We start from the raw sequence: 24,260 nt of genomic DNA, 5'->3' as shown, positions 1-24,260 counted from the left end.
TCGCCGCCATTCTTTCGTTCTGGACCAGGACACCCCGCATCACTCGACAGACAGAGAATCTCGGTGGAAAAGATGGTCCTGACCAAGTCCCTGCACTCGAATCTCAGCCTCGTTCATAAGGTACCCCCAGCACGGCTCGCATGTCGCTGGTGCGGGTGCAACGGGCGATAGCGATGGCGCCTGCTCCTTTTTGGTTTGCGGCGCTGTCGCCGTTCTCCTCGATCGATTCCTTTTCCTCGCCATTCGCGGCCGGGCCGGGCCGACGAGGCAGCAACCCGACAGATCCAGCTCGGATACACTAACATTCCAATAATTGAAAAATAATCATTGTGCGTCTCCGACCAAATCAGCGTGGCATTCACGATGTCGTCAAGCGATCGACCGCCGGCGAGATCTTTGTGAAGCAAGGCCCCGGCGGCCGCTCCTCTGTCTCCGGTACTGTCGATGGACAATCCACGTTTCCGCTGTTATCACTGGATGGATGCAGGTCCTATCTTTGACGGCTGTGGCAACCGACACGAATCTCCAGTCGCTTCGCGTTGGAAGTGGACCTCGCCGTGCAGTCCCGGTTGATAGCCGGTGTTGGATCGTCGCGGCGTTGCTCACTGCTGTCTCTGACTCCTTTGTTTGGCTGCAGGCCATGTCTCCACTGTCTTTGGCTGTACCGGATTCCTCGGCAGATACCTGGTCAACAACCTTGGTGCGTACGCAGCCGAGATCAGCATACGCTAGCTAGACAGCATGGAACGAGGCGCTGTGGATGTATAGACGAACCGCCGCATCGGTTTATGAACAGCGGCAATCGCGACCTATGTTATCGAGATGATACCAAACGCACCCCGACACACACAACCTTGGGATTATGAGACGTAGTGCACCGCGGACGGCAATCTGCATCGCTCGGAAGCAGAGTACATGCGTACTGGCAATGAGGCTGTGGCTGACGATCGCGGCTTTTGCGAATCTGCAACACAGGCAAGAAGGGCACCCAGGTCGTCATTCCGTACCGCGGCAACGATGACGACAAGCGCCACCTGAAGCTTATGGGCGATCTCGGCCAGATCGTGCCGCTGGTAAGGCCCACCGATCACTCTGCAGCGTATCTAATCAAACAAGCCGGTCGCCAAAGAAATGCGCGCTTCGGGGAGACACGAATCGACTCGGCTGATGCGTCTGCTCTCTGTCGTGCCAGCGCTTTGATATCCGCAACGAGACCCAGATTGCCGAGTGTGTCCGTCACTCCGACGTCGTCTATAACCTGGTCGGCCGCGACTTCACCACCAAGTAAGCCCCACTGCCGCATCTTTGCCTGCCTCCTGCCCTACGAGCCCCTTTGCCACGGCGGTGCATATTGACATTCTTCCTGTGGTTTCCAGGAACTTCTCCTTCGAGGCTGTGCATGTCGATGGCGCCAGACGACTGGCTCGCATTGCCCGTGAGGAGGGTGCGACCAAGTTCATTCATGTCTCTGCCCTCAACGCTGATGTCAACTCGACTTCTGCGTTCCTCCGATCGAAGGTACGAGTGGCCAGCAACAGAGTACGGTGCGACATTACAGGCGCGCTCAGGACCTAACAACTCTCATCGGACCTGGCTAGGCTCTCGGTGAGATTGCGGTGCGCGAGGAGTTCCCTGAGGCCACGATCGTTCGACCTGGATACATGTACGGAAAGGAAGACAAATTCTGGAACCGCTTTGGCTGTAAGTGCGAACGGGCGGGTTGATGGGTTGATGGGTTGATGGGCTGATGGGTTGATGGGTTGATGGGTTGATGGGTGGTATCTGGGTGCGGCTTTCGCAACTTTCGTCGGCGTTGATGCTCGACATCCTCCTTGCGCCGCAACACCATTGTGAGACAGCCGAGCTAGACTGGTTAACCCGCTCTGTTTGTCATGCTAGGGTGGACAAAGTGGGTCCCCGGACCGACCCCCATTCCCAACGGCGGCAAGACTCTGCTGAGACCCGTCTATGTAAGTAGATCGCATCTGCCGGCAGGCGATCGGCTCGACGACACGCGGCGATGGACCCCCAGATTCGTCTCAGCCTTCTGAGCCGGTGTACAAGGGGATCAATGCGATGCACTATAGCTGAGACATTATTCGACGGCTTTAGGTTGGCGATGTTGCCAAGGCTCTTGCCGCCATGGAGTCTGACAGCCAAGTTGCCGGAAAGATCGTCGAGCTCTACGGGTAGGTGCTGTGCCGCTCCGCATATCTGCCCCATGGCGTTGGATCCCATCCCGCATCTCGCTGAGCTGACACAGCTGTCCCCGTCAGCCCCTACGAGTACCGTTACGGCAACCTGTTCAAGTTTTTCTGTGATATGGCCATGCATCCCCACGAGACCTTCCCCGTCCCAAAAGCTGTCTACAAGTAAGTTTGCGGGCGCCGTTCTGCCGCTCGCTCACATCCGCTCACTGGAACGCAGGTCGAACCAGCCCAATGTGTGCTCATCAATTGCCCCTGCTGCTCAGGCTCTTTGGCCGTGCTCTGGACACCGTCATGGTCTTCCCTCATATCACCGCCGATGAAGTCGAGCGAGTAAGTCGGATGCGATGCAAGCAGCTCCCATGTCCTCTGCAGCGCCGTACATGCTGCGGATGAATTCTAACACCGTCCTTGCTAACTGCCGCCACGCTCCGGTGCGCCGCCAGCTGTACATCAACGACCAAGCCACCCCTGGCGCCCTGACCTTCAAGGACCTCAGTATCGAGCCGCTCAGCGTCGAGGACACCATCAGCCGATTCGTCCGTCTATACCGCTCCAACCAGTTCCAGCACGCTCCTTTCGAGACCATCCTCAAGAAGTACCAGACCACCGAGTGGAGAGTCTGAGTCACGCAGCAGGACGCCGGCTCTTGCCGCGCCGTAATACACTTTGCAGAATGAAACGGAACATCCCGTGTTTATGGCTCTTTTTTTTGGATGGGAATACAGATGCATCCATAATTCGCCACTTGCTGAGAGCCGCATCTCTCAGGCGAGGCAGTTGGATAGTTTGTGTGCGGTATGGAATGCGGAGCAGATGATCACGGATGCTAGATCGCACTCGCTGGGAAATGGTACAATCCATCGGCCGTGGACGCGGCTCAAGCCAAGACAACCGTATCCCAAGACCAGCGTATTTCAAGAGCAGTCGTCAATATATTCTCAACACATTGAGCCTAGAGGTTGGCCAGGACAGTAGCGGCGGCCGAGCGCTGGATATCTCTGGCATCGACGCCGACGTACTTGACAGTGCCGTTGTCGACGATGAGGGCGAAGCGCTCGGGGCGCTTGAGGTAGAATCCGGCGCGAGGGCCTGAGAGCAGCAAACTGTCAGGAGATGGTGCCGCGACTGGGGCTGCCCAGCGGCAAATAATGGTGCCGGGTAAGAGCATACGGCATAGCACTTACTGGCGGTCGAGTCGACGGTCAGGCCAAGCTTGTCAAAGAACTCGGCGTGGGCGTCCGAGAGCATCAGAATCTTGGAGCCAACACCAAGGGCCTTGCCCCAGGCATCCATGACCCAGACCGAGTCGGTGCTCACGCAGGCGACGGTGTCGACGCCCTTGGCCTTGATTTGATCATAGTGCTCCAGGAAGCCCGGAACATGGGTGCCCTGGCATCCAGGACTGAAGTGCGAGAGCAGACAACGACAAGTCAGCCCTCAGTTGCGGTGCAGCAGATCAATCGCCCGCCACGCGGATGAAACTCTCTGGATGGTTAGTGGAGGAGGGGCGATCGCGAAGCAGATCAAGCGCTGGGCCGACTGGCGGCGTAGTAGTACCTGTAGGCAAAGGGAACGGCAAAGATGACGACCTTCTTGTTGTTGAAAAGCTCGTCAGACGAGATGGTGCTGGGGCGAGCACAGGCACCGACTTCCTCGGGGTTGCCAGAGTGGCCAAAGGTGGCAGAGGGGATGCGGTGGTTGACCTCGATCTGGATGTGTTCACGCGACGAAGCAGGACGCATGTCAGTGGTAGATCACAACTTGGGCGAGTGATACTGCTGAGCGACATGCAAGATGGGCATCTCCAATGCGGTGGAGAAGAGGGGAGCGATCGAAGAGGAGCGCCGCCAGCACCATCAAGGAACGCAGTGCATGTCGCGGTTGGAAGAAGCGACGCAAGAAGCCAGGGGGGCCGGGTCTGCTGCTCCAGAGAGACGATCGGCGAGGAGCACAGTCTGCAGACTTACGGGAGCCATGGCAATGCGGTAAAGCTGCGGACGACGGTTGTGGAGGAGAGAGCGGTGGCTGTAGGGGGGGGGCAGATGGCGACCAAGCAAGCCGCGGCGAAGGGCAGCTTCAAATACTGGGCTGAGAACGGCGCCGCCTGCGTTTCCCTGGAGCAACGCGGGGCAGGCTCGGATTTGAAACGGAGCCCGGCGCAGCGGGATCACGGCCGCGGGAATCGGATGCTCGCTGGCGATGGAATCGGATGCGGATGAAATCCGCCCGTCGATCCGATACCAGCGAGGAGCGAGGCGGTGGATGCGGTGGATGCGGAATGGGCAGCATAACAGAGACATGGTGTCGTCGTCGGAAGGATGATTGCAGAGCGACAGTATTGATATGAACAGCAAGCAAAGTACATGAATAGACAGGCAGAATACATGAGCAGACAGGCGAAACACATGAATAGACAGGCGGAATACAAAGCACATGTCCGTATGCGCTTGAGGAGCGTATGTGGGTCCGATTACGACTCTGTGCTATATCGAGACGGCAGAGTCCATCGTGCTGCTGTCGTCGACTGTCGAAAGGCACGGGTTGCTTCTGAAGCCAGCTGGCTGCTGGGCCATGCCGTTTTCTCGCACAAAATATTCATCGCATTGCTGGTCCGTGAGGGTCCCGCCGTAGCGCACAGGCACGACCTCGGGCGAGAGATATCGGAGGAGGCCCTCATGCATCTCTTTGGGCCCGAGCATGATGAACTTGTCGGCTACCGACGGATCCAAGAAGGACTTGATGACCTTCCAAGTGGTCCACAGGATCCAGTTTGTCGGAAAGACAATGACCCGCTGGAGAATCTGGGGAAACTTGTCCTGGAGAACCCGGATGAGCATGCGGTAGAACTGTGCAGTGCGAGCCGGGCAAAGCGGCAGACAAAAGAGCAAAGCCGGTTGGTGGTAAGTAACTCTGGGCCAGTGCAGACGAGCGAGGATGAATGGGCGAATGACCGGATGAATGGATGAAAGGCTGAATGACCGAATGGCTGAATGAATGGATGAATGGATGAACAGACGCTTGCCGAGCCAGCAACACAGCAGCCGCCACGCCAAACGAACCTGCATTCCGTCGAGGTTCTCTGAGCCGACATCGGATTTGTCGACAACAATGGTCAGCCTGTCATCCAGGATGCTGTCGGTGCAAACATGATCAGTGAGCGGGGGTTGCCAGCTGGAGGAGAACTCAGTCGGCCAAAGCTCGGCCGTGCATAGCCCATTCGCTGCGCGGCACTGCTGTTCGATCGCAAACGCACCCGTCCCGAATGGCCTGCTCGATGGTGCGGACAATGAATCGGATGCGATGGTCGGCTTTCTTGACGTCGGCAACGTGGCGGCTGCCCTTCCAGTACAGGATAGCCGAGCCATCTCGGGCTTTGCCCTGGAAACACAGCTTGCGAGACTGGACCTCCTCGGCAAAGTTCTCGTGCCAGATATCCTGATACCGGAACTCCCGGCGCCATATCTTCAGCAGCAGGACGGAGGGACGGAGGGACGGACGGATGGCAAGTGGGATTAGCACACAAGCCGATCAATGGCCCATCGGCCGGGAGGGCACCAAGCTCGCACCGGAGGACCGGCTTTACCAGTGTGTTTTCGATGGCCTTGAGGGCTACATCGAGGTTGCCGCCGGCAGAGATGTAGTACTTGCGGATCCACCAGTCCGAGAGCTGGCTCGAGTCGAGGGCCTCGAGATCGGGGCTCGATCGCACTCGGGATATCAGTTCCTTTAGAGGGGGGGGGGCGGTTTCGGGTGTGCCAGAGTCAGCGCACATCGATGCCGCATCCCTCAGGCGAATGCAGCGACAGGGGACACAGTCCTGCACGATGGCCACGACCGTTTGCGCAGCGTCCGTGTGCCCAACAGAGGAGCGGGCCTGTATCTGGTCTGGTCTGGTCTGGTCTGGATGAAGCAGCCCTCTGAGGGCCAGTGCTCACCTGTAACTTGGCAGTATCGACAGTGGTGATCGACATGTTGGACGAGGGTGTTAGAGACGGGGGAAACGTGGGCTTTGAGGCAGATGCAAGCGACGAGCAGGATGGACAGTTTGGATGGAGTTTGTGGGGGCGGGACTGGGCCAGCCAGGAGGATGCTGGGGGCACCTTGGGAGACGGGGGTGGCCAAAAGGAGCAAGTCCGGTGGCCCACAACAAGGCCGCAGAAACGGCAACAGACATGCGTGACCAACATCGACGCAGACCTCCTCCTATTCTTGGCTGGGCTTGGCTGTCGGGCGGTCACCCAACCTCCCAGCGCACCAATGCCTGCTTGGCATGTACATCACCGGCTCACAAGCAGTGGCACATCGCCCTGCTGTGCGGTCTGGCCGCACCCGGGGGTCACTGCGTCGCTGGCTACTGGATGGCACCCCGGCAGACGGGGGGAGTTTATTTCTGCGTTCGGTCGTACTTGGCGGAAATGATCTGCTTCTTGTGCTCGTACTCGTCCGAGATCTGCTTCATCGTTCGGAGGTACTCGCTCTCTTTGCGCTCGAGCTTGCGCTTATCCTTCCAGTCGTATCCCCAGACCTCGGATCTGGCACAGGCACGACAGCGGTGTGAGCGACGGCAAGCACGAGGACATCGGATCGGGGCAAGCGCGAAGACAGCGGGGCAATCTCAGCGCGAGACCCGATCGATGCAACGGAAGGGGAGGAAAGGCACGCCAGCAGCCACCTACCGCTTGGGGAACAGAATCATCATATCCGTCAGCGTTCGTTGCAGCGTCTCTCGGAATTTGAAGGCCGAGGTCTCCTTGCAGCGAATGCTGCGCGAAATCGAAAACTTGAGCTGGTCCGTGTCGATGGCGTAGTTGACACCATAGCCGTCGACCACCACCGGCCCGAAGCCACCGAAAAAGTGCTTGCCGGGGGAGACGTTGCTCGAGGACAGCCGGAAGTTGACGCTTCGGGAGAACGCCGGATCCTTGAAAATGGCCATGCCGGCTTCGTTCTCGGCATCCTCCTTGGTGATCATGCTTCTCAGACCAAGGAAGTGGCGGTCGATGCCCTTGCCCTGGCTCGCCTCGCGGACATACTTGGACTGCGCCGCGACGGCCTTGCGGAAGAGCTGGGTCTTGTCCTCGTACTGCAAGCCAAGGGACCGCCCGGCACATTAGCGTACGGATGGTCTCGCAGAGGAATGTGATGCGGGACAGTCACCGTTCCCGACTTGCCCATGCGCTTCACTGCTGCGTGCATGCATCGATCCACTTACAAGGACATTGTCGTCATCAAAGGCCTTGCAAAAGTCCCAGGACTCTTTGGAAAGGCTTCGCGCGGTCTCGGTGCGGCCGTGCAAAAACTGGCGTGTCGAGACCGACTCGTAGACTGCCGTGGGGTCGTTGTGCAGGCGTCTCCATGTGAGCTGGAGCGCCATCTGGACATAGGCATCGGGGCTGGCGCCGGCTGAGGAGGAGGGGGTGGCAGTAAGAGAAGGGCGTGTAAGAGCACATACCGGCGTCGCTCGAATCATTTCGGTCGCATGCTGCGGCACCCAGACTGCTTCTGTCCGGATAAGAAGCCCAATACGCCACCATCATCACCAGGCTCCAGTACAACATAGACAAACACCTACCGACTTCCTTGATATAGCGGGCACCGTAGGCGTCGGTGTGGAGGATGCAGCTCTCGATGTTTCTGGCGGCGTGCTCGGAGGCAAACAGGGCTTCATCGATGGCCTTGGTGACCTTTTCGTCCACGATCCACTCCAGTCGTCGAACCGAGGGCACGGCGAACTGCTCCACGGAGGCGGGATCGACAGCAGGCTCACTAGCGATCATCGGGAACGACATGCAGAGTCAGTCGCAAGGGCTGATACAGTACCATCGCGGCAATCCCACTCGCGCAAGTCAGCTTGTGTGTGCAGCCAAGAGCGCCGGGGCTTGCATCTCTCGCCCGGAGAGGACAAGACTCACTTTTGGACGATGTAGTCCATCATTTTACCGGCAATAACGGCATCTGCGGGAGAGTGCTGCACGCACAGTGATGCAGGTTGTCAGCCATCCGCTGCATTCCAAGTCCTTGCGTTTCAAACAGCCAGATACTAGCTCATCCTGCCAGTCATGCTGCTGCCGCTGCTACTGTCGTCGTTACCTCTCCGTTGATGCCGGCACGGCCGTTGTTGGTGACGATCAGCTGGATAGCCTTGTCAAACCAGCGGTTGGAGCCGTCAAAGTTGTGGAAGAACTGCAGGTGGGATCGGTCAAAGTTGGCAACGGTGGACGAGTCATCGAGGCAGACGACAAAGAGCGCGTCCTGGATGATCTTCATGTTCTCGGCATTCTGCTTGTCCAGCGAGAGTAGGTGCTGGTAGGTCTGTGAGCACAATTGGGACGGGAGAAGCAGGCTCAGCGACGGAGTGCCATGGATGCATGCATTGGCTGCTGGCGGTAGGGTCGATGCGCCGTCGTGGGTCGCATGGACGTGTGCATACAAATCGTACCTGTGTCCAGGTATCGCGATCGACAGCAGTCAGCCGCCCAATGGCAGGCTCGGGAGCGTCATGCAGACTGTGCTCGGTGATCTTGTACAGCGATCTGGGGGGAGAACGGCAGCGAGAGTTTAGTCTAGCGGCCAGTCGACGGGATTGGTGTTCTGCCTGTGCTTGAGCACGGCCATCTAGCTGAGGAGGATCCGCTTGCTCCAAAGCCCGCTCTGTACAGATCAATACGACAACTCTGTCTGGTTGAAATGAATCTCGATCCTCGCTTGTTCGAGCCGCCATGTTTACCTCTGAAGATCGTGGAGAGAGAGCCGAGTGCCGTCGTCCTTTCGCACATCCATCTTGAAGATCTGGTTGCTGGCCATGACGATGATGTGGTTGGCGGTGGCAGGATGGTTCAGAATGACGGTGTCGGCGTTGGGGGAAGGAACACGTGTAGCGCCGAACTGGTTCTTGTACTGGCTCATGCAAAGCGGCTGGCTCTTGACATATTCTGGGGCGATCTGGCCACTGCAGAGAGAGCAGCAGGGCATCAGTGGATATGTTTGCGACAAAGAGCACGGCCGATGGCGACAAAGGCGGAAAGGAGCCCGACACCCGCAACCACGGGGCGTCGTGGAAAGCGAGCCTATGCGACAGTCACAGTCCGTGGCTGCTCGATGGAATCGCTCTGAGCAACAGCCCCAGGATCAAATCGCTCCAAGCCACTGATGCAACTGCTCGGGGGAACAGCAATCAATGGTGCACGGTCATTACTTGTTGACAGCCTCGCTGAAGCTGATCAGGTTCGTGATCAGGCCAGCGGCGCGCTCGATCTGGAAGGTCGAGAAGACGCCGGTCGGGGGGTGGTGGCTGAACGATCTCTTGGTGGCCTTGGGATGATCGGCGAGCTGGGTCCACCAGTTGACGTTGATGAAGCTGGGCTCGCGGTACTCCAGATAGGCCTTGTTGAGCCAGAGCTTCTCAAGCCACGAATACTGCACACAGGGCAAGTCAGCGCCCGAGTCAGGAGCGGAAAAAAGGAGAGCCGGTTGGATAAGTGTGCTGCTTGTGTTGCTATTTGATATGATTAAGAGTCGACAAGCCCGCATGCTGTCATGACGATCGCACGGTCCGGCGGACGAGACAGCGGTGTGAATGAGCGAATGGGGCAACTGGGCATACCGGCTCTTTGGCGTCGAGATCGACCAGGCGCTGCTGCAGGGTCTCGCCCAGTCCTCCGGCCTTGACGAAGTCCTGGACAGCCTGCTGGGTCGATTCAAACTCCTCGGGAGTCAGCAGCGGCTTGCATGACTCGAGGTACTTGGCCGCGCTTTCCTGCAGATCGGGAATGGGCAGTCGGGGCAGCTTGGACTGGTTGGAGAATGTCACGGACGTGGGCTTTGCAACCTCGTCGTTGTGGACCGAGTACGCCCGTGTCGAAGAGGCGACGATGCTGCGGATATGGTGGTGCGCGAGGCGGTGTGAATGGCTGGATGTCCTCAGGAAGGCCGGGGTGAGTCGCAAGAGCGGCATGGTGGCAGATTTCAGGTTGGGTGAGCGAGGGCGATGATTCGGGTGCCTTGACGGGATGGACAGGTTCAGCGGGCTGATTGCAGACAGACGACAGATCGACAGATCGACAGACAGGAGGCCTCGATCGAGATCTGGCTGGGGCAGGCAGACGAGCAGGGTCGGATCACGGATGTCGCCTGGGATCAGGAAACGACCAGAGAAAAAGGCAAAAAATTTCGCGACACGTGACGCCTGGACGGATGGACAAACAAGCGACGAACGAGCGAACCGCAAAGCAAGCGAAGGAGCGAACGAGCGAACGAGCGAACGAGCAACGAGAGAGAGAGAAAGGCAGAAAGTAAAAGTACCAAAGCTAGCCACGGCAACGACGGCAGCGGCGAGGATACAGGCAGCAATCAAGTCAAGAACCACAGCCGGACTCGGTGGAGGAGACGAGGCAGCCCACGGAAATCGGGATGAGGGTGGAGACTGCCCAGGAAGCGATGGCCGAGAGTGCCTTTTATGCATCGCAGGCGATGCGCACCTGGGCACACCTGGACACACCAGCCAGCAGCGACGAAGCTCAGCTGACCGCCCCGGCGGCGTGTGTTGGCAGCGGTGGTGGTGGGGGTGCAGCACATGAAGAGAAGGGTGCTCCGGCTCGAGATTCATATGACAGAACATGCGCCTGGGTCGGGGTTGGGAGGGGGAATAGAGGCTATTGCTGTATTCAGAGTGGCTTTGCACGATATCGAGCAGCAGCGGGAGGGGGCCGAAGCCCCACCGCCCGTCTGGATGTCTATGTGGACAGGACCATGCATCGCTGCTCGGAACATTGGCTTTGACATGGAAGGAGGAGCGGTTTACTGCTCGATGTACTTGTGGCGGATATCCTTCCACTGGCGCTGTGAGCGGTGATCGGGGGAGGCAGACAGAGTGTCAGTCGGGGAGCTTGTCGATATGCAGCAAAGGCACGAGCGGACCACTCGTACGGCTGCTTTGCCAGATACGTGAACCTGGGCCGAGCTCAGTCCCCTCAGTTTCACGGTGCCATGCCAGAGCCAGAGCCGCTGGCCCGTCGAATCGCTCGCTCGTCGAATACGTACACCGTGGTTGAGAGTGTCCCAGACGCGGTCCGAGATGGCGTCGAAGCCGAGCTCGAAGGCAAAGCCAAAGGCAAAGATGCCAAAGACATAGGAGGAGCTCCTGTTGAAACCAAGACAAAGCGACATTGCGAGCCGTGCGTTAGAGGCATGGGTTGACGGCGTGCACCATGGCATGGCAAGTGTGTGTCGATGATGCAGCAGACAGATGCCGTCTGCTGCGGCGCGGACGGATCGCTATGCGCTGCGAAGAGCTCTGCCACATTCGTGTCTGCCGTTTGTTGGGGTTCTGGATCAATGGATACTGAAATAACGGCCACGACCCTGGCAATCGAGATGCCTTGCAGCCGCGCAGGGTGCTTGTCGGTATGCTTTAGTTGGACTGACTCATCCCAAGTTGAGCCATCGATTGTTGGACAGCCGCATGGGACCGGCAAAGCCCATCGGATGTCGGCGATTCTCGCTCGCTTTCAGATCAACATGCCACCTCCTGTCTGTGCGCCGCGGTCGTTCTGTCGCGTTGGAGAAGTCCTGGATAAATTCAGAGAGACATGTGTCGCTCCTGGCGTACTCGTCGTTGGACAATCGACATCGGTCTTGGTGTGTGTTCTTGCAGCTCGGGACTGACACGAATGGGCGGCGAGACAGAGCCGATGCGCGAAAATGCACGTTTGGATGCCGCAGCGACAGCAGCGAGCCATCGCCGAGCGAAAGCACGGAGAGAGAGAGAGAGAGAGACTGAAATCGCCGGAAGCTGCCTTCACCTTCTGTAAAAGACGTTGTAGATTTGCTTGCTGATGCTCATGGCGGCGGTCTCGGAGAGTGTCTGGGGCGGGGTCGCTGGCAGATGCAGAAGAGGCGGCCTGTCACAGCGGCTGGTTTGAAAAACGCAAAAGCGCCGGTTAATGAAATGCACTCGAGGGCGGATCGATCCAGCACCAGGCACCCACGCATCCCGGTTTAGCGCGACGCGGGTGTGAGGATCGCCGACACAGCCCCCTGCGACTGTCCCCTGCGACTGCCGCTGCACTTGCCCTGTCTAGTGCCTCGACGCAGGGCTCGGTACATCGAATTCATATTCGTTCTGGCGTCCAGAACATCGATTCACATCGGAAAACAATACCTTCAGTGGCGCCATGAATGTCGTGGACGCAAGCTCCCTTCCCGCGCTCGAGTATCTCAGTACGGAGTGTGCTCCCAGTCGCCCAGTCGCCCTGTCGCGGCTGCCTCCACGACACCAGAACAGCATTTCTCACAGCCCCAAGCCGACTGCACTGAGCCTGTGCCAGGCTGAGCCGCGAACAAGACTAACGATGCATATATGTGTCCCGACCCTCCACCGCAGCCCAAACAGGTGTCAACGCGGAGCTGAAGCAGATGCTCACCAACCTGTTAGAAGCCCAGCCGGATGACCCCATCACATTCATCACAGATCAGTAAGACTTGGCCGGCGTCGCAGCTTTCCCCTTGGACCCATGCTTGGATCCATGCCTGGGGAACTCATTCGGGCCCTCTCGCCACAGTCTCAAGAACAGTCTGCATCGCTTCGCGCCAGTGTATCAAGCATACACTCAGATTAACCTTGGAAACTGGAACTCCCCCTCGTACAACGAGAGCGTCGCCCAGGCATTTGAGTCGCTAAATGGTGAGCAGTTATATGCAGCCGCCATTGGATGCTGTATTGAGGAAAGCCTTCGCGAACGAACGGCGATGGCCCAAACCAAATGCCGGCTGCACACAACGAGCATTTGGACTTACAATCGGGCCCCCCTCCATCGCAAGCTGGAAACAAGGGCGACATCCTGACGGGCATAGAGATGTCCGACTTTACCAATTTTCTCAACTACTTTCTGAGGTAGATGCCCTGGCTTCTCAGCCTGAGTGGAATGTGGGCACGATGCTGCGTCGTTGGGGGCGGTGGTGCATGTTTCGTGCAGAATGTGAATGTGCGCTTACACCACATTGTCTCCAACCTTTCGCAGAGGCTACGAGCGGATCCAAGCATCATTTTACAAAATTGTGTTGGGGTGGACCGATCACCACGAGCTCGTCAGCTTCGAGGCCTTTCGCGACATTACACTGCTCGCAGGGCTACTGGAAGGTTTGCGGCTTGGTGCATTCATCGCGGCTCGGTTGCTTGTGTGTAATCGTCCTTAAGCAGGCGCTCGCTGCACAGCCGACCACCGACTCACGGCAATCCGCTCTCCTATCAGAGTTCCTCAAGCAGATCAAACTGCAATACCAGAAACTGTCGCAGGATAGCCCGCTCCTCTCAATGAGCCTCATTCAGAACTTTCTTGAAAACGTTGCACAGCCGCATACGCCGGGACACGACGTGTGAGTAGCAGCGGGAGCACTGGGCAGCAAAGGAGAGCTTGGGGTTTGGTAGTGGTGTGGCTCCGGTGTATTTGCCCGGAGACTGCTCGCAGCATTTACGATACATACTGTGCTCACTCGCCATGCGGTGCTTACTGTCCGACCCGCATCCGTTCTCATAACCTTGGGTTTCCGAATCGCAACATGCTCCATCGCAATGATCCAGAAACCAATTCATGGTTCGTTCAAAGTTCTATTCGGCTTTTGCGTCTGAATCTGGACCCAGCTTCATGAAGCATTCTGAGTTCCTCGACTGGGTTTCCAAGCAGCTCCTGCAGCTCATTTAGAAGGCCATATGACCACCGTGCCATCCGCCGCTGGCTGTGTTTTCGAGAGCGAGGAGAGTCGTGGGGTCGGCCAAGTATTGGTCGAGTCGCCTACCACCTGCGCTTGTCAGGGTTTGATTGTTTTTCCAGCAACCGAGCCGATCTTCGCGGGCCTGCTCCGGGATCAGATGTCGGGTCCGAGGACACAGCATCCGCGTCGTCGTCGCTGCCGATCGTCGATACATGAAAGATCCTCTTTCGGCGAATCATTCTGGGCTTTGACTTTGGCGGCGACGACGACGGAGGTTGGGGAAGTGGCTTCTCGGTGCTGTCGGGCGCCGGAGTGAGCGGCTCACTCGGGATGGCGCTCTGGGATGGAAGTGGCTGGGTCGTCCGATCCTTTCGATGGATGTGCACGAGCGATAGGATGGTTTGGTACGAAGATCGAATAAAGTCGATGCTCTGAGCCAGGTGGCTGTCTGCCAAAAGAGATTCGGGCGGATCCGGCGAACGGGCGTCAGCCGAGCCAGTCTCCGTGGGGGCCAGCGTGGGAGCCAGCGTGGGAGCGACGCTTTTGCGGGAGCTATCGCCAGCAGGCTGAAGTTGGTTGGGGCGGATGGAGTCGGCATTGGAGCCCACATCGAGGCCACGGATGCCAAAGTGGGCCAATGTTGTGCCCTGGGACTGATTCAGCAGCGCTCGAGCAGCAGCAGGGCTTGGTCGAAGGAGGGTATGCAGAGGGGATCTCATCACAATGTTGGTCTCGAGTCGGCGATAGATCCAGAGGAGCAGATCGGTCACCAGGGAAGGACTTTTGAGCCGAGTGCGCACTGCAGTACTCTGGAGATGCTCGCACAGACTCTCGAGGGCGATGAAGCACGGGCAGACAAAGAGACGATAGAGAACCACAGCTGGAAGGGCTTGTCCAATGAGAATGGCCAGATGAAATGTATGGTTGAGGGTCGAGATGTGTCCCACGAGCGGCGAGAGTATGGATCGGTAGAGGGCCAGGACGACCCAACAGACCACTGCTCCGGCCTGGGGATGGCAAAGGTCGACCGGCTCAGTTGTTGGTGCGATAGAGCTGGGTTCGGTGCGCTGCAAGCGATGCTCACCAATGCCTCATGGTTGGAAGGACCGTTGAGAAGCTGGTGGATGTCGATGTTGGGCCAGGCAGGCGTCGTCGGTGGGGCCGAGCAGGATGAGAAGGATTGATGTTAGAGTGGTCGTGCGGGCGATGCATCAGCGAGCGAGAAGCACATCCCGACAGCCGCCGCCTCGGCCCGCTGGTTGCCGATTGAGGTGGCCCCGGTTCATGGTCGCGGCTGTTCCATGAAGAAGCATGCAGAATCAGCGACGCGGACTCGGCCCACCTTGAGACATTGGTATGCTGTCGAGAGATAGCACAGGATCTCCAAGATCATGATTCCGGAGGCCGAGGCGACCGGGGGATATGGGGGCGGCGAGGGATGGAGGCCAGTGCCGATGCCCCACATCCCTGCGTGCCGGTGGTATGTTGCTGGCTGCATTGCGTTGGATATCAAGGCATGGAGCTGCATGCAACCGCATCGCATGGATGGGATTGTATTCGGTGTGTTGGGTGAGTTGGGTGCATTCGGTGTGTTGGGTGTGTCGAGTGCATTGAGTGTGTTGTTCGAGGCGCGCCTCCAGAGCACAGAACTCGCAGGCGCACACAGAACTGCCGCCGAGAGCAGCCGAGAGCAGCCGAGAGCAGCCGAGAGCAGCCGAGAGCCGCCGAGAGCCGCCGAGAGCCACACGCACAACTGTCTGCACAGCTGCCCCGCCGTCTCGCTCCCGCCCGAGCGACTATTTCCGTTTCCGTCGCCGTCGTTGTTGGGTCATTGTCAACTCATCCCACCATCAACCACCAACACCTCTTGCCTTCCGGCCACACCGCCAACCCCAGAGCACACCCGCTCTGACCCACTCTCCTGCGCATCTGCCTCAGCGCACTGCCCTCAAGCACACAGGCGACCTTATCGCCACCGCACGCACTCGGTCGCCCAGGCATATCGCATCTCCACCTGCGCACGCGCCGCAATGGATGCCTCTGGAACTCCCACTCTTCCCGGCCGAGCCAGGGCCTCTCCAACCGCTGCCACCCCCGGCTACCCAGATGACATTCGCCAACTCTTGACCATGGGACAGCAGCGAAGCTTCTCGCTGATGGTATGCTGTGTGCAACTCAGCCACTTGTTGCTCCTTTGCCCGGACCCTCGTCGGCCGCTCGTCGGTCGGTGAGACGCGCAGATCCACCCCCTCGTCTCAAGCCCGGCCGGGCTATCGACACTGGATTTGATACCTGGCACTCGGAGCACCGCCCCTGGAGCGTGCAGGATCAAATGCCGCCCTGTGTGCTGCGTGATGACCATTGCTCCCGTCAGATTGACCCCCCCCCCACTCTCGGGCCGGTGCCGAGCGCCATCAAACGCCTTTGCCTCATGTCGGGGCAGCATGGGAGAAATCCGGAGCCTGTTCTCCGCCCATAGGTTTGCACTCACCATCGCTGCTGATCACACTCCCGCAGGATTTCCATGAGAGCACCACGACCCAGTCGGCAAAGGCCATGCGCCTGTCGCTCAACAAGCTGGTCAGTCAAATCCATGAGGAAAACGAGAACGAGGTACGCGTTCAAATCGACTCGTCGTCACCGGTGCGATCGCCGCCAGACTCGATCAACCTCGATCTCGCTGGCCTGGCTTGAGTCGTGCAGGCAGGCTCTGCAACATTTCGGCGCCCAGGCCCTCATGTGTTGCTTCTATCCCGCCTCCAGCGCTTTGCCCATGAAATGGACGCTTTCTTCCAGCTCTTCACTCGATACCTCGCAGAAAGTGTCAAGGGCAACAAGCTGTGCGTATCCGTTTGCATGGGTGTCTGAGTGGCCAGAGACTGCGGAGGCACTGTCAGAAGTTGCATCCACACTCGGTGTATCGAGCATTGGCCCTCTGTGCGAACCCCGTCCGCTGGCCGCTGGCAAGACACATTCATGGCCAGCGATACTGAATCGGAGCTATATCGTCTGGACTCTTCTCCTTCTTCATGCGGCTCTGTTTATCTCGCCCAGGAACTGGGAAAAGATCAAGACCCCTGCGTCAGACCAGGTAGCCACCGTCTTCGGGAGCGACCTTGCCCCTCCGGGTCCAGTTGTGACCTCGCCTATCCTGGCGCTGCTGGCGATGTCCCCGCTGTCTGGACATGCGGCTCATTCGCTCTATTGATTCGGATCTTCAGATCATTCTGTACGATACGCTTACTCCTGTCGAGCCGCCCAAGAAACGTGACTATCTCAGCAAGCTCGCCGTCCTCAAGCTGAACGGTGGCTTGGGAACCACGATGGGCTGTGTTGGTCCCAAGAGGTAGGTCCCGTTGCCATGTCAACAGCCCGTCCGTAGGCCGTAGGCCAAGCGGTGTCCGACCTTACTTATTCGTCTGCCTGCGCGCTCTTTGCCAATCGGCATCAGTACAATCGAGGTTCGCAACGGCATGTCGTTCCTGGACCTCACCGTGCGCCAGATTCAGGTACCCTTACAGCTCCAGCCTTGCAGAACCGCAATCTCGCCCCACCCTGCGCCTGCCCTCGCGCCCATCGACGCTGCTCTGCATCGGCCCCTCATTGGCGACTCTATTTCGTCTTGGTTGCCCCATGAGAATACTGTTGACATTGGCGCTCTGCTTGACCTTGGCGGCGTACCTTGCGTTCGCTAGTACCTCAACAGCCAACACAGCGTCAACGTGCCTCTTATCTTGATGAACTCGTTCAACACGGATGAAGAGACCAACCGCGTGATCCAAAAGTACCAGGGCCAGAACGTCGAGATCAAGACCTTTAACCAGAGCCGATTCCCGCGCATCGTCAAGGAAACCCTTCAGCCCCTTCCAACCAGACCCCACGGCCACGAGGGCCTCTGGTATCCTCCCGGCCACGGTGACATTTACGAGTCCCTGACCAACTCGGGCCTTCTTGACGAGCTTTTGTCCCAGGGCATCGAATATGTCTTTGTGTCCAATATCGACAACCTTGGAGCCACCGTCGACACCACCATCCTTCAGCACGCCATCGACACCGACTCGGAGTTTGTCATGGAGGTCACGGATAAAACCAAGGCCGACATCAAGGGCGGAACCCTCATCGACTATGACGGAAACATCCGGCTGCTCGAGATTGCCCAGGTGCCTCCGGAGCATGTAAGTCTTTTGCTGCTGTCCTGCGGAGGAGACACTCGGACCACGGGCGGACCGCGAAGCAGTCGCTTCAGCATAGACGGGCCGGCGTGGTGTAGAGAGCTTGATTCATTTCGGATCTCTGGGGTTGTATATGCACACGATTGACTCGAACCAAACTCGCGGTGCCTCCCGTGCTGTAGGTAGATGATTTCAAATCAATCAAAAAGTTCAAGATCTTCAACACCAACAACCTCTGGATCTCGCTCAAGGCCATCAAGCGCCAGGTCGAGGAGCAGAATCTGAATCTCGAAATCATCGTCAATGCCAAGACCACCGACACCGGCGAGAAAGTCCTCCAGCTCGAGACGGCGGTTGGTGCTGCCATCAAGCATTTCCGGGGAGCCCACGGCGTCAACGTCCCCCGGTCCCGGTTCCTGCCGGTCAAGTCGTGCTCGGACCTGTTCCTCATCACCTCGGATCTGTACGTGCTCCGCCACGGTGAGCTGGTGCTGAACCCCAAGAGACCCTTCAGCAGCGTTCCCAACGTCAAGCTGGGCGACCATTTCAAGAAGGTGAGCCCATGTTCGTTGATCCAGCGTCGGTATGGAAGCTGTCGCCTGTGGCTGGGCCCGAGCGTCTTTCTGCCGCTAATGCACTGTTGAATCTGGGGCCCACAGGTGCAGCAGTTCCTCAGTCGCTTCGCTGGACCGCCGCACATTCTTGAGCTCGACCACCTGACAGTCACGGGTGACGTAACTTTTGGCCACGACGTTACGCTTCGAGGTAAGGACAGCGCTTTGCTGCCTCTCAGTGCTGAGCCGGCGCTCTCGACATGGGAGCACGGTCGCTGCAGCGCTATCCAAGATACGCCTCTCCCCCCCCCTGGCGATGTTCACTCATTATCACAGTAAATGCTCACGCAACGCACCGTTGATGTCGTTTCCGCCACTGCCGCCTTGTTTGGACACTGTCCTGGCTGCTGTGGTATTGCAGGCACCGTCATCATCGTTGCAAATCACGGCGAGCGAATCGATGTGCCATCCGGGTCGATCCTGGAAGACAAGGTTGTTTCGGGCAACCTCCGAATCCTCGATCACTAGAAGGACAAAGCAGGATCGGAGAGGAAGGACACGGATTGATTGTTCTTTTTTTCATTTTTGTCAACTTGGGTTCAAGAAAAGCCGCTGGGATCCAACAGAATGGGGGAGAGAGGATACTCCGGACTTGCTCTGTTGTTTATGGGCTATGCATCATCCCGCCATAATGTCTGCGTCCTCTGTACTCCTCTCAATGTTCTGGTTTTGTCTACAACAGAATGCGTTGTCGCAAAACGAGAATGTGGGGGTCCCTGGTCCTTCCACAGTCATCGCCTGTCGAAACTTGCTCCTCGCTATCGAAGGAGCTGGCCTTGCAAAAGTCTGCTTTGGCAACCATCTCTGTTTTCCTCCCGCTTCCAAGCCAGATACATTTCCAAACCGAGTCTCCTTCGATTCCTTGTTCTTGGTTGTGCGGTATCTGGTTTGGATTTGTTGGCGAATCCACTTTGCAGGTCGCGGTGGCTATTTACACTCCTCTCCCCGCAATAAATACGGACGAGGTTGTGCTTGATGCAGGCCCTTGGAGGGATACCACTTGGAGTTGGAAGTGGTCCCACCCGCCAGCGTATGTGTGTGCGCGACCAGGGCTGCGCTCCCCCCCCCTTGGCATTCCCGCTTTCGCGGCCATTTCTCGTCTGCTGTTTGTCTTCATCGCCTCGACCGCTTTGCCCCAGCACCAGCCCGTCCACCCGGCTCCAAATCCCGTCATGCCTGTAAGTCTGCGACACCGCTGCCGAGCCGTCCTTCTGTGTGGCGAAAGAGATTCCAAAAGCTCGTCGCCGAGTCAGCGCCCGTCGCCGTTGGCGGCGCCTTCGTATCCCAAGCGGCCACGCAGTCGCCCTATTTTTTCGAGACGTGAACTGGACGGCCTCGAAGCGCTGCACGAGTCTCCGGGCCATCCCGGGGCATAGCTGCGACGAGACAATCGATTGGGATACAGCGAACCAGAGTGCATCGGCAAGACCTTCGCAGGCTGCGCCCATCCATCGCCTGTCGAGACTGGCCAGTATCGTCTCGTGTCGATCCCTCTTGGACACAGCCTTTGCAGCAGCGGTCCCTTTCGTCGCAGATATCGACTGGATTCTTGGCATGGCGGCGATGGGTCCCGTGGGTTCAGAGCATCATGGGGCAGCATAGCCCCGTTTGGCCCCTCCCTTTCAAAGTCGCTCTGACTGCATGGACGCCAAGGACGGCTGCAACCTGACCAAGCCCAAAGCGGCTGCGACCTGCTGTTTCAGGCCGATGCGATCGAGCTGATACGATCGAGCTGATATGATCGAGCTGATACGATCGAGCTGGTGCTAACCCACATGCTCCGCCATTCGGCCCCTCAGGTCTACCACTCGTCTATCAGCGATGCCGATGCCAGGGTGCTCGGCAGCATTCCTCTGCTACCCATCAAAACTCGGGTGCGCGGCAATGCCCCTCCTGGTGAGCACACGCCGTGCGAGAATGGTTTCGTCGCTGGTTCGCCTGATAGTGCGATCACGTCGACTTGGGCTTGGCTCTGACGATTTGCTCATCATCATTTTTCATCATTCTTACCCTGGTGGTGGGGGGGGGGCACGCTGCAAATCCAATCAAACTTGGGATGGATCGTCGCGGACACTCGGTATCTGGGCCTTGACCATCGACGCCGCTCTTGATTGAAACCTGGTGGATGAACGGGGGGGGGCGCCGCCTTTGCTTCCTCCGACGCATCTCCTGCCGGAAATCGCATGTGGCCTCCAGCCGCTCCCAACGCCGACGACATCATCGATGAGGCTCTGGATCTCTATCGCGCCAACAGCTTCTACCGCAACTTTGAGATCCGTGGCGGGAGCGACCGAGTCTTGATCTACCTGATCCTGTATATTCAAGAGTGCTTGTTGAAGCTGTCCAAGCTCCCCGGTCAAAGTGAGGCCAACACTTTGCTCCAGACCCACGCCGTGCAGTCCTTCCCTGTCCCCGGCGAGGCTGGGTTCCCGCTGAATGCGGTCTACACAAAGACCTCGACGAACGACGAAACCGGTATGGAGCTGGTGTCGTGAGGGTGCCGTGAGGGTGTCGTGGGAGCAGAGGAGTGTCTGGTGGGAGCAGAGGAGTGTCTGGTGGTGTTTGTCTTGTACGTTTTGATCGACGGCATCGAACGATACCTCGGCCGCATCAGCGACGTTGGGTCGGCCGGATGACTTTCCGAGCCTTCAGTGCCGCCACTGACCATTTGCGGACCTGCGATTTGTCTGGCCTGTTGACCCTCTCTCTGGCCTCCAATACGATCATGCCCGACCGAATGTGGATCCAATGCAACCGGTCGGGACGGCATGGCCACCTTCCAGACCAGCTGCGCCAATACCTGACCCAAATGCGCCAGGAGCTCTCGTCCCGGCTCGTCCAGCGAATCTACGAGGACAACAAGCCCTCCAAGTGGTGGATGTGCTTTGCCAAGCGCAAGTTCATGAACATTGCCAACGTTGGCACCAGAGTATAAGCAGCATCGCCAGCAGGCGCTCGGTTCTCGGTTGTCGGTTATCGGCCCTTGGTTATCGGTTATCGGCTCTTGGTTTTCGATCCCCGCCTCCCCCCCCCTCCAGGTAGATCCGGGACAAGCACGACCAAGCGGCCTGCCGTCCTTTCTTTGATGCTTCTTGAATATATGCTCGTGGCTCTGTATTTATCTAGTGTGATGCGGTGCAGCATCGAGTACGACCCCATCCAAGGACTCGAGAGGATCGGGTGCGGTCCTCGATCCATCTCTCTATCGGCCAAGCTCCTGCAGACGCTGCTTTGCTTGGCTGTTCCCCTGGGCAGCAGCCTTGTGGTACCAAAAGACGGCCAGCTCAATGTCCTTGGGGACACCCAGGCCCTTCTCGAGGCACTCGGCCAGGTTGCTTTGGGAGAGGGAGTAGTCCAGCTCGGCCGACTTTTTGAACAGCTCGCAGGCCCGGGTGTTGTCCTTGACGACGCCAATGCCATTCTGGAAGCAATAGGCCAGGTTGTAGCAGCCGTACCGGTTCTCCTGATCGACCGACCGGTTGTACCAGTCAATGGCCTTGGTGAAGTCCTGGGCGACGCCGCTGCCATGCTGGTAGCACCAGCCGAGGTTGCTCTGGGCATCCGAATTGCCCTGCTCGGCGGCCTTGCGGAGCCACTCGGCCGCCTTGAGCGGATCTTTGGGGACACCAGAGCCGTCCTGCAGGCAGCGGCCGACCATGTTCTGGGCATAGAGATTGCCCTGGTCTGCCGCCTTGGAGTACCACGGGAACGAGTGGGCGCTGCTGGAGGCCACGCCCCATCCATATCCGTAGCACTTGCCGAGAATATGCTGGCTGTCGTCGTGGCCTTGGTTGGCGAGCTTTTCCAGGATGGCCACGGCCTGCTTCTCGTCTTTGGAAGTGCCAAAGCCGCGGAGATGGCAGATGGCCTGAATGTGTTCGCACAACCAGTCCCGGGGCGAACCAAACTGGCACAGGCGGAACAGGGCAACGGCTGCAGGCGAGTCGCACGAGGCGGCGTACGAGCCGCTCACGATTCTTTCGCCGAGAGTGAACTTGTCGCTTCGGCTCTGGCGCATGAGCTCGGCGGCTCTGCGCTTGTCCTGCCGGGTTCCGCGGCCCAGGTGATGAAGCCAGCCAGCCATCATCGTGGCGATGGGCTGGTGCACCGCATCGGTCGATTTGGTGCTGACCTCGGTCCAGTAGGTGAGAGCGTCGACATCGCTCTGGGTCGTGCCGATGCCGGTGAGGTGCAGCCACCCGAGGTGGAAAAAGGCCTCGAGGTTGTCTTTGTCGGCAGCCACTTGGTAGAGGCGAGCGGCCGTGCCCCACAGCGGGTCGGTCGCGGGCTTGCCCTCCGAGATGAGGCGGGCAATGTCGAAGCAGGACTTGATTTCTCCCTGTCGGGCACGCTGGAGAAGCAGCCGCGGGATGTTTGGAAGGGCCTCGAGATCAGCCACCAGGGCAGCCAACAAAGGCGAAGGCCGGAAGCGGCTCGACTGGCTCGACTGGCTCGACCAGCCCCGGTCTATCCGGGGTACGGACGATTTGGAGGCGGCCCCGTTGGGTTGGATGGACACAGCCTTGGAGAATGCAGGCTCGCTGTTTGGACGAGCCTCCGGCGGGGCCGCGGTATAGTTCTTGTACGGATCCAGGGCCGCGAGGATTTCGGCAAAGGTGGGTCGCTCGCCGGGGTCCTGGCGCCAGCATCGCTCGACGAGGGACCAAATGTCGTCGGGGATGGCGTCGATGCGGGCGGGGCGGTTCCCCCTGGTGACCTGCGACTCGATAGCCCGGTCCCTCATCGGCTGGCCGTCCCGGGTGACCCAGATGGGTTGTCCGTTCTTGAAGACCTCGTATATGGTGATGGCAAAGGCATAGACGTCGGTCTTTTTGGACGTTCCGGCAGGATTCTCGTCGTCGAGCATCTCGGGGGCCATGTAGTCAAGGGTGCCGCCCACCGGCTGGGCAGTCCTCATTTGATTGACGGTGGAGGAAGTGTGCTTGGTCCGGGCCATGCCAAAGTCCGAGATGATGGCGTTGCGGGCGTTGTCGAGGAGGATGTTGAGGGTCTTGAGGTCGCCGTGGACAATGTTTTTGCTATGGAGGTAGGCCATGCCCGAGGCGGTCTGGTAGAGCAGGCGGGCCTTGTAGCCGACAGAGAGCCGGTTGCCTTCATCCGCAACGTGCGCTTTGAGGGTGCCGTTGGGCATGAACGGCGAGACCATGAAGGGCCTGGCGGCGCTGTCGCAGGCGCCGAGCAGCGGCAGGATGTGCGGATGGGTGAGCTTGTACCAGACGTCAATCTCCCGCTGGAACTCGGCGATTTCCTTGGGGTTGCAGGCGGTAAGCAGTTGCTTCACGGCGACCTTGGAGCCAAAGTACGAGGCGCTGTAGACCTCGCCAAAGCCGCCGCGGGCGATGGGCCGGGGAGACCAGTCGGTGACGGCCTCGGGCTGAATGGACCAGAGCTTATCGGCCATGGCGGGGGGAGAGATACAAAGACAGGACGGGAGAGAATGAGGGTCTGCACAAGAAGCCCGGAGCGAGTCCGAGGATTGACGGAGGTGAAAGGTGGTGGGACGGGTCGGGCTGGGTATCAGGAAACATCCAAAA

The 24,260-nt window shown here is 58.7% G+C and overlaps 10 protein-coding genes across 10 annotated transcripts; 4 read left to right on the top strand and 6 right to left on the bottom strand.

The window, feature by feature from the left end:
• The first annotated feature begins 6 nt into the window (after positions 1-6).
• BJ171DRAFT_511343 (uncharacterized protein) lies at positions 7-2,896 on the top strand. Its single transcript, XM_053111572.1, has 12 exons — positions 7-120; positions 351-435; positions 638-700; positions 976-1,073; positions 1,193-1,284; positions 1,377-1,518; positions 1,599-1,701; positions 1,900-1,970; positions 2,113-2,189; positions 2,277-2,372; positions 2,474-2,540; positions 2,654-2,896. The coding sequence occupies exons 1-12, from the start codon at positions 73-75 to the stop codon at positions 2,831-2,833; spliced, it is 1,122 nt and encodes a 373-aa protein (XP_052965022.1). The 5' UTR covers positions 7-72; the 3' UTR covers positions 2,834-2,896.
• Positions 2,897-4,494, bottom strand: BJ171DRAFT_511342 (thioredoxin-like protein). Its single transcript, XM_053111571.1, has 4 exons — positions 4,178-4,494; positions 3,768-3,919; positions 3,395-3,612; positions 2,897-3,299 (listed from the first exon to the last, which is right to left on the bottom strand). Exons 1-4 carry the CDS (start codon positions 4,184-4,186, stop codon positions 3,163-3,165), a joined length of 516 nt encoding a protein of 171 aa, XP_052965021.1. The 5' UTR covers positions 4,187-4,494; the 3' UTR covers positions 2,897-3,162.
• A 36-nt stretch (positions 4,495-4,530) lies between these two features.
• Positions 4,531-6,340, bottom strand: BJ171DRAFT_511338 (CRAL-TRIO domain-containing protein). Its single transcript, XM_053111569.1, has 5 exons — positions 6,146-6,340; positions 5,794-5,934; positions 5,464-5,672; positions 5,270-5,342; positions 4,531-5,056 (listed from the first exon to the last, which is right to left on the bottom strand). The coding sequence occupies exons 1-5, from the start codon at positions 6,179-6,181 to the stop codon at positions 4,694-4,696; spliced, it is 822 nt and encodes a 273-aa protein (XP_052965020.1). The 5' UTR covers positions 6,182-6,340; the 3' UTR covers positions 4,531-4,693.
• Positions 6,341-6,562: 222 nt separating this feature from the next.
• On the bottom strand, positions 6,563-10,615 carry BJ171DRAFT_511336 (acyltransferase ChoActase/COT/CPT; the record flags this gene model as incomplete). Its single annotated transcript, XM_053111568.1, has 11 exons — positions 10,512-10,615; positions 9,814-10,299; positions 9,406-9,626; positions 8,938-9,159; positions 8,650-8,743; positions 8,301-8,522; positions 8,123-8,178; positions 7,783-7,976; positions 7,423-7,613; positions 6,887-7,293; positions 6,563-6,742 (listed from the first exon to the last, which is right to left on the bottom strand). Coding segments are annotated over exons 2-11 (2,100 nt in total), but the record flags the coding sequence as incomplete, so codon positions are not given.
• A 227-nt stretch (positions 10,616-10,842) lies between these two features.
• Positions 10,843-12,093, bottom strand: BJ171DRAFT_511334 (cytochrome b-c1 complex subunit 9). Its single transcript, XM_053111567.1, has 3 exons — positions 12,011-12,093; positions 11,250-11,349; positions 10,843-11,048 (listed from the first exon to the last, which is right to left on the bottom strand). The coding sequence occupies exons 1-3, from the start codon at positions 12,049-12,051 to the stop codon at positions 11,007-11,009; spliced, it is 183 nt and encodes a 60-aa protein (XP_052965018.1). The 5' UTR covers positions 12,052-12,093; the 3' UTR covers positions 10,843-11,006.
• Positions 12,094-12,382: 289 nt separating this feature from the next.
• BJ171DRAFT_625276 (uncharacterized protein) lies at positions 12,383-13,954 on the top strand (the record flags this gene model as incomplete). The annotated part of the gene is made up of 7 exons (XM_053115498.1): positions 12,383-12,428; positions 12,592-12,682; positions 12,770-12,891; positions 13,029-13,101; positions 13,229-13,347; positions 13,460-13,583; positions 13,789-13,954. 7 exons carry the CDS (start codon positions 12,383-12,385, stop codon positions 13,907-13,909), a joined length of 696 nt encoding a protein of 231 aa, XP_052965017.1. The 3' UTR covers positions 13,910-13,954.
• On the bottom strand, positions 13,649-15,076 carry BJ171DRAFT_511333 (uncharacterized protein). Its single transcript, XM_053111566.1, has 2 exons — positions 15,004-15,076; positions 13,649-14,926 (listed from the first exon to the last, which is right to left on the bottom strand). The coding sequence occupies exon 2, from the start codon at positions 14,636-14,638 to the stop codon at positions 14,000-14,002; it is 639 nt and encodes a 212-aa protein (XP_052965016.1). The 5' UTR covers positions 14,639-14,926; positions 15,004-15,076; the 3' UTR covers positions 13,649-13,999.
• A 681-nt stretch (positions 15,077-15,757) lies between these two features.
• BJ171DRAFT_156972 (UTP--glucose-1-phosphate uridylyltransferase-domain-containing protein) lies at positions 15,758-19,281 on the top strand. The gene is made up of 10 exons (XM_053105841.1): positions 15,758-16,078; positions 16,437-16,532; positions 16,683-16,759; positions 16,974-17,010; positions 17,141-17,265; positions 17,371-17,428; positions 17,615-18,094; positions 18,274-18,645; positions 18,751-18,856; positions 19,067-19,281. The coding sequence occupies exons 1-10, from the start codon at positions 15,950-15,952 to the stop codon at positions 19,171-19,173; spliced, it is 1,587 nt and encodes a 528-aa protein (XP_052965015.1). The 5' UTR covers positions 15,758-15,949; the 3' UTR covers positions 19,174-19,281.
• A 535-nt stretch (positions 19,282-19,816) lies between these two features.
• On the top strand, positions 19,817-21,823 carry BJ171DRAFT_511329 (actin-related protein 2/3 complex subunit 3). Its single transcript, XM_053111565.1, has 4 exons — positions 19,817-19,883; positions 20,505-20,601; positions 20,902-21,180; positions 21,489-21,823. Exons 1-4 carry the CDS (start codon positions 19,878-19,880, stop codon positions 21,638-21,640), a joined length of 534 nt encoding a protein of 177 aa, XP_052965014.1. The 5' UTR covers positions 19,817-19,877; the 3' UTR covers positions 21,641-21,823.
• BJ171DRAFT_511328 (uncharacterized protein) lies at positions 21,824-23,633 on the bottom strand. Its single transcript, XM_053111564.1, has one exon. It carries the CDS (start codon positions 23,621-23,623, stop codon positions 21,908-21,910), a length of 1,716 nt encoding a protein of 571 aa, XP_052965013.1. The 5' UTR covers positions 23,624-23,633; the 3' UTR covers positions 21,824-21,907.
• Between the last annotated feature and the right edge of the window lie 627 nt (positions 23,634-24,260).

Source organism: Polychytrium aggregatum (assembly GCF_025602895.1).
Source record: "Polychytrium aggregatum strain JEL109 chromosome Unknown BJ171scaffold_27, whole genome shotgun sequence".
NCBI classification, from domain to species: Eukaryota; Fungi; Chytridiomycota; class Chytridiomycetes; order Polychytriales; genus Polychytrium; species Polychytrium aggregatum.
This window is presented reverse-complemented; position numbering and strand designations above follow the sequence as displayed.

Bases quoted from the DNA above. Each gene is read 5' to 3' on its own strand.
- BJ171DRAFT_511343 (XM_053111572.1), top strand. From the start codon at position 73: ATGGTCCTGACCAAGTCCCTGCACTCGAATCTCAGCCTCGTTCATAAG. The intron at 701-975 runs GTGCGTACGCAG...TCTGCAACACAG, and splicing joins ATACCTGGTCAACAACCTTG to GCAAGAAGGGCACCCAGGTC. The intron at 1,519-1,598 runs GTACGAGTGGCC...GGACCTGGCTAG, and splicing joins CTGCGTTCCTCCGATCGAAG to GCTCTCGGTGAGATTGCGGT.
- BJ171DRAFT_511342 (XM_053111571.1), bottom strand. The intron at 3,613-3,767 runs GTACTACTACGC...CTCGCACTTCAG, and splicing joins GCCGTTCCCTTTGCCTACAG to TCCTGGATGCCAGGGCACCC. The intron at 3,300-3,394 runs GTAAGTGCTATG...TGCTGCTCTCAG, and splicing joins GACCGTCGACTCGACCGCCA to GCCCTCGCGCCGGATTCTAC.
- BJ171DRAFT_511338 (XM_053111569.1), bottom strand. From the start codon at position 6,181: ATGTCGATCACCACTGTCGATACTGCCAAGTTACAG. The intron at 5,673-5,793 runs GTAAAGCCGGTC...CTGCTGCTGAAG, and splicing joins AGGCCATCGAAAACACACTG to ATATGGCGCCGGGAGTTCCG. The intron at 5,057-5,269 runs GTTCGTTTGGCG...CGCACTGCACAG, and splicing joins AGAACCTCGACGGAATGCAG to TTCTACCGCATGCTCATCCG.
- BJ171DRAFT_511334 (XM_053111567.1), bottom strand. From the start codon at position 12,051: ATGAGCATCAGCAAGCAAATCTACAACGTCTTTTACAGAAG. The intron at 11,350-12,010 runs GTGAAGGCAGCT...TGGTTTCAACAG, and splicing joins TACAACGTCTTTTACAGAAG to GAGCTCCTCCTATGTCTTTG. The intron at 11,049-11,249 runs GTACGTATTCGA...CACCGCTCACAG, and splicing joins GGGACACTCTCAACCACGGT to CGCCAGTGGAAGGATATCCG.
- BJ171DRAFT_511333 (XM_053111566.1), bottom strand. From the start codon at position 14,638: ATGAGATCCCCTCTGCATACCCTCCTTCGACCAAGCCCTGCTGCTGCT.
- BJ171DRAFT_156972 (XM_053105841.1), top strand. From the start codon at position 15,950: ATGGATGCCTCTGGAACTCCCACTCTTCCCGGCCGAGCCAGGGCCTCT. The intron at 16,533-16,682 runs GTACGCGTTCAA...TCCCGCCTCCAG, and splicing joins ATGAGGAAAACGAGAACGAG to CGCTTTGCCCATGAAATGGA. The intron at 17,011-17,140 runs GTAGCCACCGTC...TCGGATCTTCAG, and splicing joins AGACCCCTGCGTCAGACCAG to ATCATTCTGTACGATACGCT.
- BJ171DRAFT_511329 (XM_053111565.1), top strand. The intron at 20,602-20,901 runs GTGAGCACACGC...TGTGGCCTCCAG, and splicing joins GCGCGGCAATGCCCCTCCTG to CCGCTCCCAACGCCGACGAC. The intron at 21,181-21,488 runs GTATGGAGCTGG...GCCACCTTCCAG, and splicing joins CTCGACGAACGACGAAACCG to ACCAGCTGCGCCAATACCTG.
- BJ171DRAFT_511328 (XM_053111564.1), bottom strand. From the start codon at position 23,623: ATGAGGACTGCCCAGCCGGTGGGCGGCACCCTTGACTACATGGCCCCC.